The sequence below is a fragment of the Grampus griseus genome, assembly GCF_964374135.1.
Source record: "Grampus griseus genome assembly, chromosome: 2".
In the NCBI taxonomy this organism is placed as follows: Eukaryota; Metazoa; Chordata; class Mammalia; order Artiodactyla; family Delphinidae; genus Grampus; species Grampus griseus.
The window spans coordinates 71,544,712-71,564,204 of NC_139018.1; the positions used below are offsets into that span (position 1 = coordinate 71,544,712).

The following is a 19,493-nucleotide window of genomic DNA, read 5'->3' on the forward strand; positions in this document are numbered from 1 at the left end:
TCTGGTGGGCAGGGCAATGCCAAGGGGTGTGTCTAGAGATGACTGGGTTCAGGAAGTCTTTAGACAGCCTGTCTGCTGCTGGGTGGGGCTGTGTCTCCTCCCTGTTGGTTGTTTGGCCTGAGGCATCCCAGCACTGGAGCCTACAGGCTGCTGGGTGGGGCCAGGTCTTAGTGCCAAAATGGTGGCTTCCAGGAGAGCTCATGCTGATGAATATTCCCCAGTACCTCCACCACCAGTGTCATTGTCCCCACAGTGAGCCACAGCCACTCCCCCCACCTCCTTAAGGGACCCTTCAAGACTAGCAGGTAGGTCTGGCCCAGGATCCTATGAAATCACTGCTTTTGCCCTGGGTTCCAGTGTGCACAAGACCTTGTGTATGCCCTCCAAGAGTGGAGTCTCTGTTTCCCCAGTCCTGTGGAGCTCCTGCACTCAAGCCCCACTGGTCTTTAAAGCCAAATGCTCTGGGGACTTCTCCTGATGCCAGACCCCCAGGCTCGGGAGCCTGACATGGGGCTCAGAACTGTCGCTCATGTGGGAGAACTTCTGCGATATAATTGGTCTCCAGTTTGTGGGTTGCCCACCCAGGGGGGTATTGGATTTAATTATATCATGAGTGCACCCCTCCTACCATCTTGTTGGGTTTCTTCTTATGTCTTTGGATGTAGAATATCTTTTTTAGTAGGTTCCAGTCTTTTTTGTCAATGGTTGTTCAGCAGTTGTGATTTTGGTGTGCTCGTGAGAGGAGGTGAGCTCAAGGTCCTTCTACTCTGCCATCTTGTCCTCCATCCCAGGATTACTATAATTCTGAACGTAGCATAAACCTGTGCTAAAGATGAACGAACAACTAGTCATCATCATAACTATTAGTAGGATCTTTTGCATGACCTCAGAAGTTAACTGGAAATGAATTACAATTATTTAGAATTTTCAGATATGTCTGCTTTCAAACCTCACAGTTCTTGAGAACTTCGAGTCTCCTAAACTCCTGATGTTACTCTGTGGGAATTGCTACTTAAAAGTGAATGAGTATGCCATTTGCATGCATAGGACAGAGACTGAGTGAGTGAGAAGCTGGACATCTACTCTGTCATTCATTGTTTCATCTTAACTTCTTTGAAGAATATGAGTACTTTTAGAGTTTTCTGAAAAGTATACTTTCATCCTTTGGCTTAATTGAGTCTATTTTAATGTTAAAGCATGTTCTATAAACAGATACTCAAGCTTCACTCTATTGATTTGGGACTAAAACATGTTATGATGGCCCCCTACAGATTTTCACAGTTTAGAAGTAGAGACATGATTGTGTAGAGGGTTAATCACCAGAAGAAGAAAAGCAATTATTACTTTGTATTATGAGATGTCAATTCCTATGATTTCCTTTTCTAAAAAAACCCTCTTCTTGAAATAGTATATTTTTCCCTTAGTAATTGTAGAGTAGGGGGAAGCTTTATCAAATGTGCAAAACTGTACAATGTTATAAAAGCTGCAATTACAAATTGAACTTACTTTTTATGGCAGTTTTTCTAAGTGCTTTTGTTGATCTGAAAATTTGTTCTAAAAACTTTGCTAATAGCCCACACAATTATTAACCACCTCCTATGGTGGTCTCTTCTCTGTAAAAAGGGTCAGTCTTTTCTTTCATTTTATGCCAGATTTGAGATAAATCTGTGAAGTGATATTAATAGTATGACTCAATGCATTTAAAAAAATTATCAAGCTTGGGTGAAAATTATTTTTCCATCATCAGGCTGAAACATATGTGACTTTCTTAAAAGGATGTAATTTGGTAGCTAGCCTAACATTACATTTTCAGAAGGTATGTGTTGTAATGGAAAAAATATGGTATTTGACAAAATCTTCTCTCTGCATTTGTTAGTTACGTTTCCTTGGCTCAGCTGCCTTCACTTCTTTACCTGTAAGTTGAAGAAAATATTATCTGCCTTGGTAATTGTGAACATTAAATGTGAGATACCATATAATACATTGTATAATACATAATTATATTAATAAAATATTAAATATATGTATTATAAATTATATATTATATATACTTTTATTCTCTTTTTAAATAATTTATATTTTGTTCTAACCTGAAATTTGTAATAAATATTATTACTAATGATTGATACTCTATACTTTACTCTTAATAGTTAAACTAAAGGACAGTTAATGAGCTAATGTTTTTGCTTTTTTTAAACCACAAAGACATTCACATAATTAGATTACCATGATTATAGATTGAGAATAAAGAATTACTGTAAATCGCTTTATTCATTAAAAAATTATACTCTTTATTTTAGTTTTAAAAATAAAACCTACATGCACTTTTAAACCTTAAGGAGGCATTAAAGGAACATTTTGCCTATTGATACTGGCCTCAGATTCAGAAATAAAGGGGAACAAAGCCAGAATAGATTTCACAGAGGTCAACCATCCCCTATGGTTGTCACCAAGTATCTGTCTATTGCTAGTTTATATAGTTTCAACAACCTTGCTTAGCTGGTTATCCAGCCATTGAGGACTAGAAGCAGCAAAGTAGAAGTAAAGAGAGGAGCCTGCTGGAATCAGATGTACCAACAAACAGCAGGGATAAGTGGCAGTAAGGAAAAGAATATGAAAACTAAAAGAACAAATACCAATCACAGAGCACCATTTCTATAAGGATAAATAGACATACATAGCCAAAGAAATCTTGAGTTTGCCACTTTATTACTGTCCGGAACTATATAGCTTTTCCCAAGTATTATGGAAATGTTAAATGTATTTGAAAATATGTAGCAAATTGGGAGATATTCCTTAAAAATGGTAGAAGCTAAATGTTATGTTGAAAAAAATAAACCCTATCAATTCAGAATATTAGCTATCCAGATCTAGTAATTTCTCAGTGCTATAAGTAGCTGCTATCTTACTCTAAAAATTATATATCATGTTTTGTTTTAAACTTCAGTTTTTGCCTATTGCAGAGTTAATTGGCATTTCCATTTTCTTAGTTCTTTTTGAGGCCAAACAACATTGCCTATAGGTTGTCATAGAATTATTAATATTCGGCTAGATTTTTGGTATTTTTCATTTTCAATGTTTCACTGATATTCATTCAACCAAATTTCTTACTCTAGACTTGACACTAATATTTCCTAAAGAAATATCTTATCATAAGATACTGAGTTATATTCTCAGTAGGAGTATAAACTGATGCATTTTCTTACATCCAAACAAAATGTTTGCTAATTTTCATTATAGTTGACCATTGGAAATAAGTGGATCAGATTGTTAGTATATACCCATTATTCTAAACCAGACTCATTCTGGTTGGAATAGGTCTCAGGTATCTAAAAAGTTTTAGACTGTATTTTTTTTTTTGCGGTACGCGGGCCTCTCACTGTTGTGGCCTCTCCCGTTGCAGAGCACAGGCTCAGGACGCGCAGCCTCAGCGGCCATGGCTCACTGGCCCAGCCGCTCCGAGGCTTGTGGGATCTTCCCGGACCGGGGCACGAACCCGTGTCCCCTGCATCTGCAGGCGGACTCTCAACCACTGCACCACCAGAGAAACCCTAGACTGTATTTTATACAGCAAAAAGCATTCTTTTTTTTCCCCTAACTTTATTCTTTTAGGTAGATTACATTTTTAGAGTTTACTTTTCTATTCTAGGAAGAAAAAAACTACTGAGCTATTCATTATTTTTCCTATTACCTTTCTCAAATCTTTTTTAAAATCAAGTATCCTTTTTATTGACATTATAATTTTTAACTTATTATAGTTTTTTTAAATCATTTCCCAAAATATATCTCATCTGTACATACATTGACTCATCTTGTAAACCCAAAGAGGCTTACTGGTTTTATAGACATTTTATAGGTAAAAAGGTCTTAAAGTCAATCGTATGTTTTCAATTCACAGGTAAGAAAATTAGACTCAGGGAGTTATGCATTATTCAAAGAATACTTCTTGAGTATATACAGTGTGCCAGGCACTATTCCAGACACTGAGATTACAGTAGTGAACATGACAGACAAGGTCTCTTTTATACTTTATTTTTGTCTTTCCTTATCCTGGTATTGTCCTCAAACTTTTTCTGTAGTACTAATTTCATTTCATACTCTCTCTATACATTTTTTATTTGTTTTATGTATAGTATCTGTCTGCATGAACTAGAGTAAGAACTCCATGAAAGCAGGTTTGTCTGTTTGGTCATTGCTGTATCTAGTACAATACTTAACATTTAGTGGGGAATCAATAGATTTTTGTCAAATGAATGAATGAATAGAATTAAATGAGGACCATATGGTATCCTGAAATCCAAATGAAGTGTTTTTAGAACAGACTGGTCAACTATGTCAAATGCTGCTGATGGGTCAGACAATGTAAAGACATGAAGATTGGATTTACCAAGGTATGGATGGCTGTGATAAGTGGTTTTAGTTGAGTGGTGGCACAAAAGCCATATTGGAGTAGAGTCAAGAAAAAAAGGAATGGGTAGTGAAGAAGTAGAAAGAAGAGATATATCTATATAAATTGTTCAAGGAATTTTGAGGGATAAGGAAATTGAGCTGTAACCAGAAGACAGGTATGAGGTCAGGGAGGGCTTTAAAGTGTTTTTCTTTTATTATAAAAATTTCAAACATACATAGAAGAAAGAACCTCTTTCATGTTTGTTAATAATATCAAGATTTTGGCATACGTATTTCATTTACTCATTTTTGTTGTTGCAAAAATATTTTGAAGCAAATCCCAGTCATTTTAGCCGTATATACTTCAATATGCATCTAAAAAAGAGAGAAAAGGCATTTTCTTACACAACCTGATGCCATAATCACACCTATTAAAATTAACAGTAATTCTTTGATACTATTTAATACCCAGTTTTTATGAGATTGCCACAATTATGTTTAAAATAAAAGTTGTTTGAATTTAGATCCAAATTCTGATTCACATTTGATCGTTGTATCTTTTAAGACTCTTTAAGTCTAGAGAACAGTCTTTCCTATATTGATGAAACTAGATTAGTTGTCCTGTAGCCTGTCTTACATTCTTGATTTGTATCTTTTCTTCTTCATGGGTCATCTAATTTATTTCTCCCTTTTCAATATTATTTGTAAGCTGTTACATAGTGCTAAATGTTTGATTAGATTTAGGTTCAGCTATTTTGGGATACATACTTTATAGTTGGTGGCCTCTGCTTCATATTGCATCACGACAAGAGGCGTATGTTTGATTTTCACACTCTTAGTTATGCTAATGTTGATCAGTGAAGTCAGTTGGTGACTGCCAGATGTTTCCACTGAAATTTGCCCATTAACCTTTCATCTTATGATTTTATGACCTTTGCCTAAATCAGTTATTTCATTTGCTTTACCGAAGGATAATTTTCTATTTCTGTCATAAAGGAGGGATCTTTAAAAATTGAAGAAATTATAACATGTTTTTCTGCTGATGGGCATGATCTAATAGAAAAGGAAAAATTATGATACCTGGAGAAACACTGGACTTCGTAGTTAAGAGGGGATGGGGTCCACTGCACAGGTGATAGAATGCCTTAGGTAGGAGGAGGAACAGTTTAAGCGACTTGTCCAAGGTTATAGTAGCACAGAGTGGATTTATTTTATTAAATGTATATCAGAATTTTACTTTGGAATCTTATAATTGTACCTAATTTTAGAAACATGCATATTCAGTTGATGATATTGCATGTGAAGTAGGAACTTAAAGCTATTTTGAATTTCACTGCCTATATTTGACCCTACTTGTTAGGGATTTTTAAATTTTTTCTAATTTCTCCCTTAAAATTAATGGTGTCTTATACACCTATATCTTTACATTATAAAAAATATAAGCATATACTTTTATGTAATTTTTCAGCTTTTGGTGCTAGTCTGTTGCAAAGAGAAGTAAATGCTGCTGTTAAACAAAATGATAAATAACTCGCAGTTCAGTTTAGACACTAATGGGCCCTAAAAGCCTGTAAAATGACAAAAAACAGCAACTTTTATGATTTATAGGCTAATTTTTGTTACACAGTTTGGTCATATACCTGACAGTCTTCCCTCTTTGTGACTTTCTCCTAAAAATTATAGTTTTGTGTTACCTAAGTGAAAAGTCCTTTAGAGGTCAGTAGAAGAATATGACAGCATCTCTTCTGAGGATTGCAGCAGTTCCCATTGGTGGAATTACAATTTCCTTTTTTTTTTTTTTTTGTAGTAGTTCTAATGGTAGTGGTATAGTTTAATCTTGAAAGAATATTTATTGCAACTTTGGACCTGTAAACTATCTCCAAATTGTCTCATACATGCTATGTGAAATTTAGTTTTAGACAATCATATTTCTTTATGGCTCAGTGATTTCCATTTACTACTTGTTAGTCATACAGTCTGAAGAGTATTGGGGTTATTGTGTTGTCTGACACAGTACGTATTCTGTTAAATTTGAATTTTAAAAGCAATATGGATTATATAGTCCCTTTAGTTACTTAGTACCATGTTTTATTTTTTACAAATCTCTGTTGAGGTTTGACTGATTTCCTTTTCTGTCTTGGCGTCCCCAAAAGAGCACTCCGTAGTTGCCTCCAAAAGCAGGAATGTAATCTGATCTGTGTTTTGTATTGTCTGCTGACCTCCATGAGAACACTTTGCATGAGCTACATTGATCAGTTCTCATCCTTTCTAGTCAGTTATTGGACAATTAATACAACCTTGTAAAGACTCCCTAGAGTATCCCTAATAAACTAGATCGTTTTATCCAGGAATAGATACATAAAGATATTCAAGGATGAGAAAAGCTGATTAGGAGAAACAGGAAATATTAAGCTTTCACACTCACGGTATGTTTTTCAGATTGTCTCCATCCTTACAATTGAAAGATATTGCTCTCTATTGAAATATTTTGTACAAATTAGGAAATGGTAGCTTTTCATAAATTTGCATCTTCATTGTTTAAAACAGGAAAGTTTAATTTAGGTGGATTCATATAATATTATTCATATAATATTTTATTTCTGCTTCTAATTCTTGTGATCTAATTTTCTAAAGGTAAGAATGATAATCTTTTACTATTCTTTTAAACATTTAAAACTGCTAGGAAAATGGTTTATGTGGCAGTTAATCCTTAAAGCAGTGTAAACTCCATGCAGTTTTTTTAATGTGTAGTTTCACACTTTTGTCCTTCAAAATGTACTTTAAAAATATTTTATAGAGTGGCTTAGAATTTTGAAACTGTGGTATGAAGAGGATACATGCTAAGTACTTGGAAGTTTTCATATTAGTTCAAAAACAAATATTTTATAAATTTAAAAATACCATTCTTTTGACTTTTTGATAACTGTTTAGTAAAAGAATAGTTACGTCTGAGAAGTTTATATGCTTGTTGTGTTGGGCTGCTCAGCAGAAGATTACAGTTTAATATCAGGATGCTGCAGGGAGGCTCAAAATAGTCTGAAAAGCTAATCATTTGTTTTTATTGCCTTCAGGTATATCTGTAAAGTATGAAATGGGTTAAAGGACCTGTGTATCAGACCCAACCAATTTCATTTTAGTCTTGTCTCACATCATGTGTCTACATTTTGTTCACCAGATATGAAGCAAATAATATTAATAGTATCTTTATGAATTATTCATCAATTTCAAATTAAAAATAGTTTAAAATGTTTTTAATTATGATATTATATCTTTTTAAAATTACATAATCAGTAAAAGCAGGGTTGATTCATTTTCCAATAAATATTTGTCATGGACCTGTCATGTGCCAGGGACTGCTCTAGGCTTTGGGGAGACTATAGCACAAAACAAAACAGACTAATTAACTGTCCTCCTAGAGCTTGCATTCTAGTAGAAAAGTAAAAAAATAAACAAATACAAAATGTCAAATAGCATTGTTGCTGTGATTAAAAGAAGAACAGGGTAAGTGAATAAAGGGTGGTAAAAAATTCAGAAATTTACCTACTATGTAAACTTTGCAAGACTCCTTCTCCCCACTGATTTAAATGATGTTTTTATTGTAGACCAACCGTATGTGCTGCCCATGTAGACACCTCCATTATTTTTCATATCATAGTATCTTGTAATTCTCTGGCTTGATGTGTCTGTTTTTTGCCCTTAAGAGTATGTGCTTTGAAAGTTAGGTGCATAGATCTTCACATCTGTGTTACCAGTTTCTAACCCAAAGTTCTTTTATACGTGCTCAGTAAGTATTGGTTATATCAGTGAATGAATGATATACTCAGAACTTCTCAGGATTTCTGGCTCTGCTGATCTTTTGGGGATTTAGAGTTCTACATTTTACATTATTTTATTGGCATTAGTATATCATCCTTTTTTTTTTTAATTAGGTACACATCTTTATTGGAGTATAATTGCTTCACAGTGCTGTGTTAGTTTCTGTTGTACAGAACAGAATCAGCCATTCACAAAGTGAATCAGCCATATACATACATATATCCCCTCCCTCTTAAGCCTCCCTCCCACCCTCCCTATCCCACCCCACTAGGTCTTCGCAAGCACCGAGCTGACCTCTCTATGCTATGCAGCTGCTTCCCACTAGCTATCTGTTTTACATTTGATAGTGTATATATGTCCATGCCACTCTCTCACTTTGTCCCAGCTTCCCCTTCCCCCACCACTCGTGTCCTCAAGTCCATTCTCTATGTCTCCGTCTTTAGTCCTGCCCTGCCATTAGGTTAATCAGTACCATTTTTTTAGATTCCATATATATGCGTTAGCATACGGTATTTGTTTTCCTCTTTCAGACTTACTGCACTCTGTATGACAGACTCTAGGTCCATCCACCTCACTACAAATAATTCAATTTTGTTCCTTTTAATGACTGAGTAATATTCCATTGTGTATATATATGCCACATCTTCTTTATCCATTCATCTGTTGATGGACGTTTAGGTTGTTTCCGTTTCCATGTCCTGGCTATTGTAAATAGTGCCGCACTGAACATTGTGGTACATGACTCTTTTTGAATTATGGTTTTCTCAGGGTATATGCACAGTAGTGGGGTTGCTGGGTCATATGGTAGTTCTACTTTTAGTTTTTTAAGGAACCTCTATACAGCATTTTTGAAGAACATACAAAGTAAGAAGGGAAGTTTTCTGAAAATTAATCTTTTATCCACAGGTACTACTGAACGAGTGTGCTTGATCCAGGGAACAGTTGAAGCACTGAATGCAGTTCATGGATTCATTGCAGAAAAAATTCGAGAAATGCCCCAAAATGTGGCCAAGACAGAACCAGTCAGCATTCTACAACCCCAGACCACCGTTAACCCAGATCGCATCAAACAAGTGAGTGTTTAGTTGGGAAATCAAAGACTAACATCCACAGTGTAGTATGAATTCCTTATAAAAGAAGCCTTAAAGTTTTAGCATATAAAGTTTTTTTCTAAGTAATACTTAAAACATAACAGAGTTGTCTTTTATTTATTTAAAGACTGTCAGAGTCTCTTCTTTAGATTGATCAGATAATTGAATTACTCATTTATTAGTGTTACACTGAGGAGCGATTATGTGACTCATTTCTTTTATGGTGCCCTTTAAAAAATTATAGACACAAATTTGATTAATTTATAGAAATTTAATCTATTTAAAATAATAATCACTTTTTAAATAAAAGTATAAACATTGAAACTATATTCTCAAAATTCCTAATACCATATTCTTAATAATATTTTTAGCCTTTAGTATAGTTATTATGCATATAAACTCCTGTTTTGTTAATTTGTCATGTTCAACATTTTTTATCAACAAATATGTATAAGTAAACTTTTGTACCTAGCAAACAGTTCTTTGTTACAAATCAGCTATTATGTTCTGTATAACTTGTGTAGTATTTATATATATGTCATAAAGGGCCAATGTTTATTTTTAATGTGTGGGATTTTCTGTAACAAAAATTTTACGTGATAAAAGACAATGTGAGTTCTTAAGATTGAATAATGGCTGACATGATGTAGGAAAAAAATGACATTCTTTAATGTTAAATAAGGTGAATTCTTCCCCTCAACCTCGTTTAAATCCTCAAAATTATTTGACACTTTATGTTTATAATGTTTCTGCATTTGCCCTTTTATAATTAGCTGCTTAATTTGTGATCATATTGATAGACTTCAAAAGAAATGTATTATTCATTAGTTCACAGAATATGTTCATTGTAATAAATTTGAAATGTAGCTCAAAATCTTATTAATTTCATGTTTCTGAATTGAAAAAATATTTTATACTAGGCAGTGTTATGAATCTATTATAATTTTACCAATATATTGATAAATATAAGGCTGTCTAATTAAATACAAACATAGCAATTAATAATTAGGTAATATATTTTCAAATTATGGGCCAAGACTCAATTTTCTTTTAGTTACCATTTTAAAAAGTTCCTCCATGTTTAAATCATGAGTAGGTAGTTGTTATTCCATATAAAATCGTTCATTTTATACTCTTTGTCAGTGTCAAAATAGTTTAATTTGTAACCCTTTATAACTTTTCAAGGAAGTATCTTTTAGTTTATACATGGCAGAATGTAAATATTTTAAAATTCTAAACACAGGTAGATATTTTTATTCTTCACAGCCATTTATAGTTTTGAAATGTTTATTTTATCTGTACTAGGTGAATGCAAAGGATAATTTAAAAACTGATGCCTTGAAAGTGGTACCATGATTTTATCCAAATTCTAAAAATATGAGTTTAAAGACCTCTAAGTTACAATCACCTGGGTCTAAGAATTTACAGAATTGGCACTGAAGTGCCATTGAAGGTTTATTGATTTTCTGCTTTAATCCAGCCTATTACTTCTCCCCTTTATTTTGTAATTTCTGTAAGTTCAAACATTTAGGGAAGGCAGTGAATATCTTGATTTTTTTTAAAAAAGTAAAACATAAAATATACTTTGAGTACTATATCACTGGCAATATATTCAGGACAATGATATGAATGAATTTTTATTATTTTTGTAATACTAAATATCTAGTACCATCAAATAATAGTCTATGAGTCATTGTTGAAACTTTAATTTTCTCTATGGTGATATGAGATTTATAGGTTGTCGTATATCCAGTCTCAGTAAAGATTTATGAAAGCCAGAATTTTAAAATGTTGGGTTCATTTCTATTTTTATTTGCCTTGTTCAGATAATATTATTTAAATTCAAGATAAGTGGTAAAAAATAATGGTGATTGATTTACTTTTGTGTATTTGCATTCATTTGTAAGCTTTGTAGACATTCATGGCATTGAAATTATTGTTGATTATTTAATACTTTCATGTAATAAATGTGAAATAGAGATCATTTTAAAAGATTTATTAAGAAGTACACTACATCTAGTAGGGTAATATATTTAATACTTAAACAGTTTCTTATAAATGTAAAATTTGAAAAATTTACTCAAAAAATCTGGAAGAGAGATTTATCATACTGTAGATCAACAGAGTTATTTATACTCTAAATTTCGGATTCTCTAACTTTCTAGGTATCCTGTTTTACAATGTAATACTTTTTGTTGGATCATTGTCTAAATAGTAAGTGAAGTATATAAATTTAAATTACCATGCTTTTATCTCTGAAGAAATTATGCTGGTAATCCAGTATAAAATAATTATTTCTAAAATAAATTATTCTACACTAGAATAGATAAAAATGTATTTCATATAATGTTTATATATTTTTTTATATTTGAGTACATAGAATAATAATAAGATTTCTTTTAAAATGGTAGTCTTTCCCTTAACTAATGGCATAACATTTACATTCCCTTTGGACTTCAATTCTGAAGTTAATTTTTAAAATAACTTCTTTAAAATATTTTTAAACATTTTCTTCTAGTTAAGATTGTGCAAAGAATAAAATTTGAGTTTTAAAAATTTCTGGAACTGGAAAATGTAATTTCTGCATAGAAATGAATTAATGTTGGATCTGAAATTATATTTTCTTAATTTTTGTTACTACATATCTATTGTTTTTTATGGTTGATAATTTAAGATTTTGCTTACTACAAAAAGTATAATTAATATGTAACTTGGACTTAAAATAGGAAGTCAGAGTTAGTTCTAAATGAATAAAACTTGCTTTAAAAGTTAGAATTTACACCATATATTATTATGACTTTTATAAAATACTATTTTCTGAATTATGTGATCTAGATACAGTTGGTTTCTGAATAAATTACATGAACCAGAATATTCTCCCCAAATGAAACCTTATTGACTTAATGAAATCTCAACCAAATATAAGTTCTTAGGAAAGCAGTACATACTGGTCTCACAAGTCTTTCATATGGAAGCATGATGATATCTAGCATGACAGGCTTACATCCAATTTAGATATTAGATGTGAACTATTCACTTCTTTATTCTCAAATGTGTTTTTTGGTTTGTTTGTTTTATTTAAATCAAATATATATTTGCTAATAGAGAGGGACTCCAATATTTTATATATTCAAAATGACAATAATAATAATATTTATTGAATAATCAAAGTATGTAGCCTCTGTTCTATAGCCTTAATATCAGAAGATTATGATAAGGTACATAACACCATTGTGCTCATTTCACAAGTCAGTATACTAAGAAACAGGTATGCAGCAAGAGCCAGTAAGCCAAAATTAAACATATTAATTGCAACATAGAACATTATATTTCTTATTTTCAGGAAATGAAAATAGCAGAGACCTTCAGTGATCTTCAAATAATTTAGACTTTGTTTACCTAGAAGCTCTGAACTCATTCCTGGGGCACGTCTTAGCCCAGATTTTTTGGTGTACATATTTTCATTTCCACCTTTTATGTTTTGAATTTTGTACTTTTTACTTTTTTTTCCTCACGGGATTATTGAAACATTTCCTGTTGCTGTAAGTCCCTCAAAGCCCCCTCTAAGTATGGTTGTTTATACCTAATGAGTCAATAAATGAACCCCAAAACATGGTAGAAACAACAAATCAGTAAGATAGTTGGCATTTGTTAACTTCCTTTGTCTATTACAGTTTTTCAACATTTTTTTCTCTTTGGCTCAAATGCATTTTTAAGAAAATCTACATTAAAAAGAAGTGGTTATAGGCATTTAAATAATTATTTTGTATGTAAAAATTAAATTAAGATACCAAAAATCTCACTTAGCTCAAAGAATTCTACTTCCATCATGAAAAATTGGCAAAATTAGCACATAATTTGTTCATTATTCATTCAATCATAAATTTATTAAATGCCTTCTTAGTGAATTGTAAAATATATTAGAATGTAGCCCTTGCTCTGTCAAGCTAGTTTATGAGAGATCCTAAATACTTAAAATAACTAATAAAAATATAAAACTGTATTTATATACCAAAACTACAATATAAACAATGTAGTATAAAAGTTTGGAGGAGTGTGAAAGAAATGTAGGCTAGAGTGACATTTGGTCTTGTAAAATAGGTGAAGACTTGAACTGGACCTTGAAGATTGTACAGGAATTGCCTGATTAGAGGAGAAAAAAGAAAAAAGCTTATTTTAGGCAGATGAAGCAATATGGATTTGAGGAGAAAGACATCATAATTGTTAAATAGTAAAGAGATTATCTTGACAGAAGTGGAATATCTGTGTTGTAGTTTAGAGGAAATTAATGTTAGATAAGCCATGTGAGACCAGATAATGGAGAGTTTTGGATGTCTGGCCAAAGGGTATCCTGTAGACTACTGATTCTTCCTAATATTTTCCAAAAGAGCCCTTTTAATTTCTCTGGAAGGTTATGGAAAAAAAAAAAAGAGGCACCTCTACCCTTTGTTCTCTTCTGTGCTAAAACTCCACACAGATTCTTAGAGTGCTTGTAGGAACACCTATTGTTAGGAGAGGAAGAGAATTATGACACTTACTGAGTAATCTACTATGCAGATCTTTAGATTTGAAGGTTTATAAAATAATGTTTTTTAAAACTTCTTTTATGTAATACTCGCAAATCCAGGGGATGTTAATCTTTGCCAGGAAAAACATTTTTATGGTCAAGAATGAAGGATCAGTAATACTGGTAACAGTGATGTATATGGTGCTTATTCTGTTTCTGTGCTAGCCGTTGTACTATGCACTTTACATTTATTATCACCTTTCATTCATCCTTCTGAAATTCTTCTGAGGCAGGTATAGAGTCCATGTTATACAAATAGAAACTGATGCTTAAAGGAATTTGAGTAACTTACCCAAGGAAATGTAACTGGTAATTGATCTTAACACTTCTAAGTTTGAGTAATGCTGATTAAATAAAATCCAATAGATTTCTCTCTTCTGGAATTTCTCAGTCTTGAATAAGCATCTCCAAGAAGAGGACCTCACTTGTAATAGAAAGTCTTGTATCAGGGTGAAGTTAGGAGACCAGGGAATATTTTAAGAATAAGATGATGAACACAATCTCCTCTGGTGGTGAAAATTGAGACAAAGCTTGAAGTTAAAAGATATTTCAAAGTGAAATCTGTGAGGCTTTGAGACAGGTTTGAGTCCAGTTCTAAAATAATGAGGAAAATTTAAAAATGACTATATGTGGTTTTGAGCCTAGCAAAATGTTGAATTCTAGGAAGCAGCTAGTGAATTTTAGTCAGGCATCTATGTGAGATAATATTTTTGTATGTTTGTTTCAGGCAAGTTGAATAAGTTGTATATAGTATGTTTTTTCCTTGAAGTAGTCTTTGATAGAAGCATAGGTGAGAATTTAAAACTGAAAATATAGATCCTTAATTGCAGTATAGGTGATAATTTCACTTACACCTTCATTGTAGGAGAGAAAAAAAGAGATAAAGAAGCAGTTACTTTTTTTTTTTTAACTAAGTCAGAAGCATTATAGTATAGCGGTTAGGTATAGGATCTGGAATAGGATTGCCAGGTTTCAAATCCTGCCTCTTTAATTTACCAGTTGTGTACATTTGGACAAGCTGTTTTACTTCTGTATACCTCAACTTCTTTACCTATAACATGGGAAAAGTAATAGTAATCTGTTCTGTAAGGATATTGTGAGTATTAACTGAGTGGATCTATACCTGGTTCGTAGTAAGTGCTCCTTATTAACCATAAAGATAAAAGGGAGAAAATGAGGAAAGTACAATATAAGGAAAGATGCTAAAAAGGATCAAATACCCAAAGAAAAATTAGAGAATAACTATTTTTTTAATAGGAAATCATTGGAGATTCTAAAAGTTAGTTTCAAGTCTATGTTGAGAGAAAAGTTGTTATTTGTTAATAATATTTCCTAAAGGTAAAGAGACTGGTTAGGTAAAAAAAAAAAAAAAGTGTGAAGTGTGGGAACTGCTGACTTGAAATTGTGGATATAAAAGGAGTAAAATACAAGTTAGATCAGAGAGACTCACATAACCCCTGCTACTAAAGAGCGAATGGCTAATGTTAAAGAATAAAAAGGAGTTTGAAAAGGTAGAGAAATTGGAGATGCCAAATACAGATGAGATCATTAAGGGAACAAAATGACTCAGGAGTGGTGGAAAGATAATAGTTTAGGGTGTTAAGGTCCTAGCCCCTGAAGAGTAGGAAGTTTGAACGGGAGATCACAATTTTGTCTACATTGAAAAGAATGAGAAGATAGGGAAAAAAGTGGTTTGGAAAACTGAACAGGTTGAAATGAGGCCAATTGTAGTAGATAAGGAAGCTCATTCTGGAAAATCATGATTTCTTTCAAGTAATAAAAACTATCAATTGAAAAGAAGATAAAATACATGGGATTGAATGGTTGAAGAGAAGGATAAAGGTGTAGAATAGTAATTAGGAGGAATATAAGCTATGGAATAGGAATCAATTGTAAAAGACCTTTTGAAATTAGACAACATGAGTTTATATTAGGGCTAAGTGGTTCCAGATAGTTCAGACATTGGGAGAATGCTGGATACTTGTCAGGATGAAAAACCACAGATAACAATTACATATTTAAATAGCTGATCTATTATTTTTTATAGAGTAGTATGCAGATTTATTTAACAGAACTGAAAACAAAGGATTGGGAAGGCGATTACTCAAGTAATGTTACTCAGTTAGCTAGTAGTACCTTCCAAATTAAAATTGAAGTTTGCTGTTTGTTGCTGTTTTCACTATACATATAATAGACCTTGACAGTCTATTATTGTAGATTTGCTTGAGGTAAGCTTATTTATTATGGAGTTTATTTATAGTAATATTCTCTGGTCCAGTAAAACTGTCACTTGTTAACAAGAATGCATTTCATAATTTGTAATCACTTTTTAGTTCTTATTCCCAAGAGCCTAGTGAAATCTACGTTTAATTAAATGACTATTATTAAATCTTGAATTTTAAAAAACTGTTTTATATTCCAAAGGATCCACTATTTTAAAATTATAAACCACTTCAGATTTTTCTGCAATAAGTAATTCAGCCTTCAACGTTTAAAGCAGAATTCTTAAATAGACATTTGTGTCATATAAATAAAAATATCATACTTTTCCATTTGAAAGATAAAATTGTGCTAAAAAATGCCTGTGCCCTTCATAATCACTAATATATAAGTATAAAAAAAGTTTTTAGCAGTATATATCCTTTATAAATGTTATTTATAACATATTTTAATATATTGTTGCTATATGGATATTCAGTTAGTTACATCTTCCAGATATATATCAGAAGTTTTACTAAATGATTTTTTTTAACTTGAAACCAGTTTAACTTTTAGTCTGCATAGTAAATAGGAATAAAAATGTTTATAAAATATTAGGGAAACAAACATATTGTACATTGAAGTATTTCTTACTAATTTTTCTGTTCTATTTGTGTGGTTGAGAACAACTATCAAAGCTGTTTTTTAATCTATTAATAGAACCTTTTAAACTAAAGGCAGTACGTTAATATATTTACACATATCTATTTATGAGAACAATTTTTACCACCAGCATTTAAAAAATCAACTGAAATGCAAACTTGCTGGATTCTCTTTATTGCTATAGGTTAAATTTGTAAAGGAAGGAGACTTTTTCTGTTTAAGGGTATCTATATGACTAATGGATAAATATCAATAGAAAACTCGTCACCTGTTTACTTCATTACATGTTTATTATTTTAGGAATATAAACAAGAAAATATATTTAGTTGCAATTGACTGTGTCAAAAGACTCTGACAATCTTATCCCTTAAAGCCCAAACTTATTTAATTTTCACGTTTTATTTAAAACATTAAACTCTTAACTTATCAGAATATGATATTTAATAACCAAACCCTTAATGATTTTAAACATATTAATATTTTTCCAGAAGTTTAAAATTATTGTTTTTATTTCTGTGAGAAAGAAACAGCATCAGAATTATTAAGGACAATGTTGATGAATATGAATTCTATCAATTATTAATACATGCCCAATACCTCACATATACGCCAAGTAAAAAGAAAAATACTGAATAAATTGACAGAAGATAATATTAATCTTAGTGACCACAAATTCTGAGTCACTTGATATTACTACTTTTTCCACATATTTCTTTGCAATATTTCAAGAGAATTCATATCTAGGGCAAGATGGATGTCATAATGAACACCTGTGATACTTCAAGTTGATTTTATCCTGATGCAAATAGAAGAGCCCAACACACATACCTCATGCTTCTGTAGGTTAATGAAATTGGCTTCTAACCTATATTGGGATAGATGGCCTCTAGGTTTATCTCACATCTATTTAGTCAGCAGTCTCATAATCACTCTGAGATTAGTAAAGAACATATTCTTAAATATATGTTAACTACCCCCAGGAAATCTGTACAGTAACAACTGTAACCAGAGGTGGGAAAATAAAACCTTTACTCTTCAGTTCATAGTACAAGAGTAGCCCAAAGTCAATAGCGTATGTCTCTGCATAGTATTGCATGGAAAATAAAATATTAGGGCAATTATTAATGACTGGAAATGAAAGTCTCTCTGGAGAAATGACTTTGTAAAATGAATTTATTACAAATAGCAAAAACAGAAAACAAAGGATTCGAAGGGTTTTTTTCTTCTTTTGTGAGGTTTTACTTCTGAATGTAGCTCCTCTCCCCTTTTAAAGTATGATTTAACAAAAATCTTGGTATGACTCAACATTAAGTCTAGTTTTCCTCAAAGTATCTTAGGTTTTAACTTAAGAATCAAGAATCCCTAGAGGAGTGGACTGTTTAAAACGTGATCTGATATTAGAATCAGTCTTACTTTGTTACTTGAGAACAGTGAGTTAAGCAGGAGCCTGTGAATTTTTTATCCTTTCTTTTACTCTTAAATGCTTTATTCTATCCTAATTAGGACTTTTGAAATATTAAATGCATAAATATGACTGTATTAAGTAATTTCATCTGCTTTTCCTGACACTGCTGAACCTTTAAAGTTATGCTTTTGCTCATATCTGAGTAATTTTGATGAATATATATTAATATAAAACATAATGTCCATATAGAATTTTGTCTGTACTATAAAACTACCCCATTTCATGTATTAAGAAATATTATCTATTGAGGGTGCTACTTAAGCCATGCTATTTGCTGAGTGAAAATATACCTTTTTAAAAAGATAACATCTTAACATGTTACACACACATTAAGGTTACTCTATTAGACATGAGAAGTTTTTAAAATATCTTAAGTATATTATGGTCTCATATGGCATATTTTATATATAGTTTGTGTATGTGTTTAGAAATGAAATGAACAATAATTTGATTCCTAATATTTTTGTACCTATTTTCAACACAGGCTGATGACGCTATAATATATTATACCCCTTATCTATATAAATTTTTAGTGTTTAACACAAATGATAAAAAATATTATGGCAATTTGTTAAAATGCTATTAGTTACTTGTTTATTAATATGAGGTTAATGTTTACATTTTCAGACGGGCTCTAAATTTATTAAAAATTAATGTTTTAGAAGATAATGTGATATTAAGAACTCAGAACAGCAAATTTAATTGCTTTTAAGTATGGAACCCTAAATTCATGTGGAATCAACTTGTTGGTGATGTTCAACATATTAAGTAGGTGGATACTTTTATACGAAAGTAAACTTCATTTCACCACTTCTTTCAACCCCCGACTGTATTCATTGATAGGAAAATGACTTTCAGTTTTACTCATTAAATTTCTTGAATTTTTGTTTGAGATCTCTTTTCCCCCAAGAAAACAAGAGGGAAAGAAAAGAGACTACTATTCATGAATATGGTCAGGATACCTTTAATACTCATGTGAATTTTTATCAGTCACCATCATGATTTCAAGTCATGAATTTATTTTTACATGCTTATGCATGCATATTTACATGCATTAGTTACTTAATTGATCTTAAATTCCATTAAATTTGAATGAATAGGAGAAAAATTTGTTCATAGGATTTTGTTCTCGTTATATTACATTTTATTTTATTTTGTTTTATTTAAATAATCAGTTTAAGGCTTATAAAGGTTGATTTGCTCCTGAACTGCTTTATTCCCAGACATTGCCATCTTCCCCAACTACCACCAAGTCCTCTCCATCTGATCCCATGACCACCTCCAGAGCTAATCAGGTACAGTA

At 31.8% G+C, this 19,493-nt stretch overlaps 1 protein-coding gene across 2 annotated transcripts in view; it reads left to right on the forward strand.

Moving 5' to 3' along the window:
* The window catches only part of NOVA1 (NOVA alternative splicing regulator 1), a 142,177-nt gene that overhangs the window by 99,528 nt on the left and 23,156 nt on the right, over nt 1-19,493 (forward strand). For both annotated transcript variants that reach the window (XM_082647571.1, XM_082647572.1), the window contains exons 3-4: nt 9,112-9,278; nt 19,414-19,485. In XM_082647571.1, the coding sequence (XP_082503697.1) occupies nt 9,112-9,278; nt 19,414-19,485 (239 nt within the window). The remainder of the gene's footprint in view (nt 1-9,111; nt 9,279-19,413; nt 19,486-19,493) is intronic.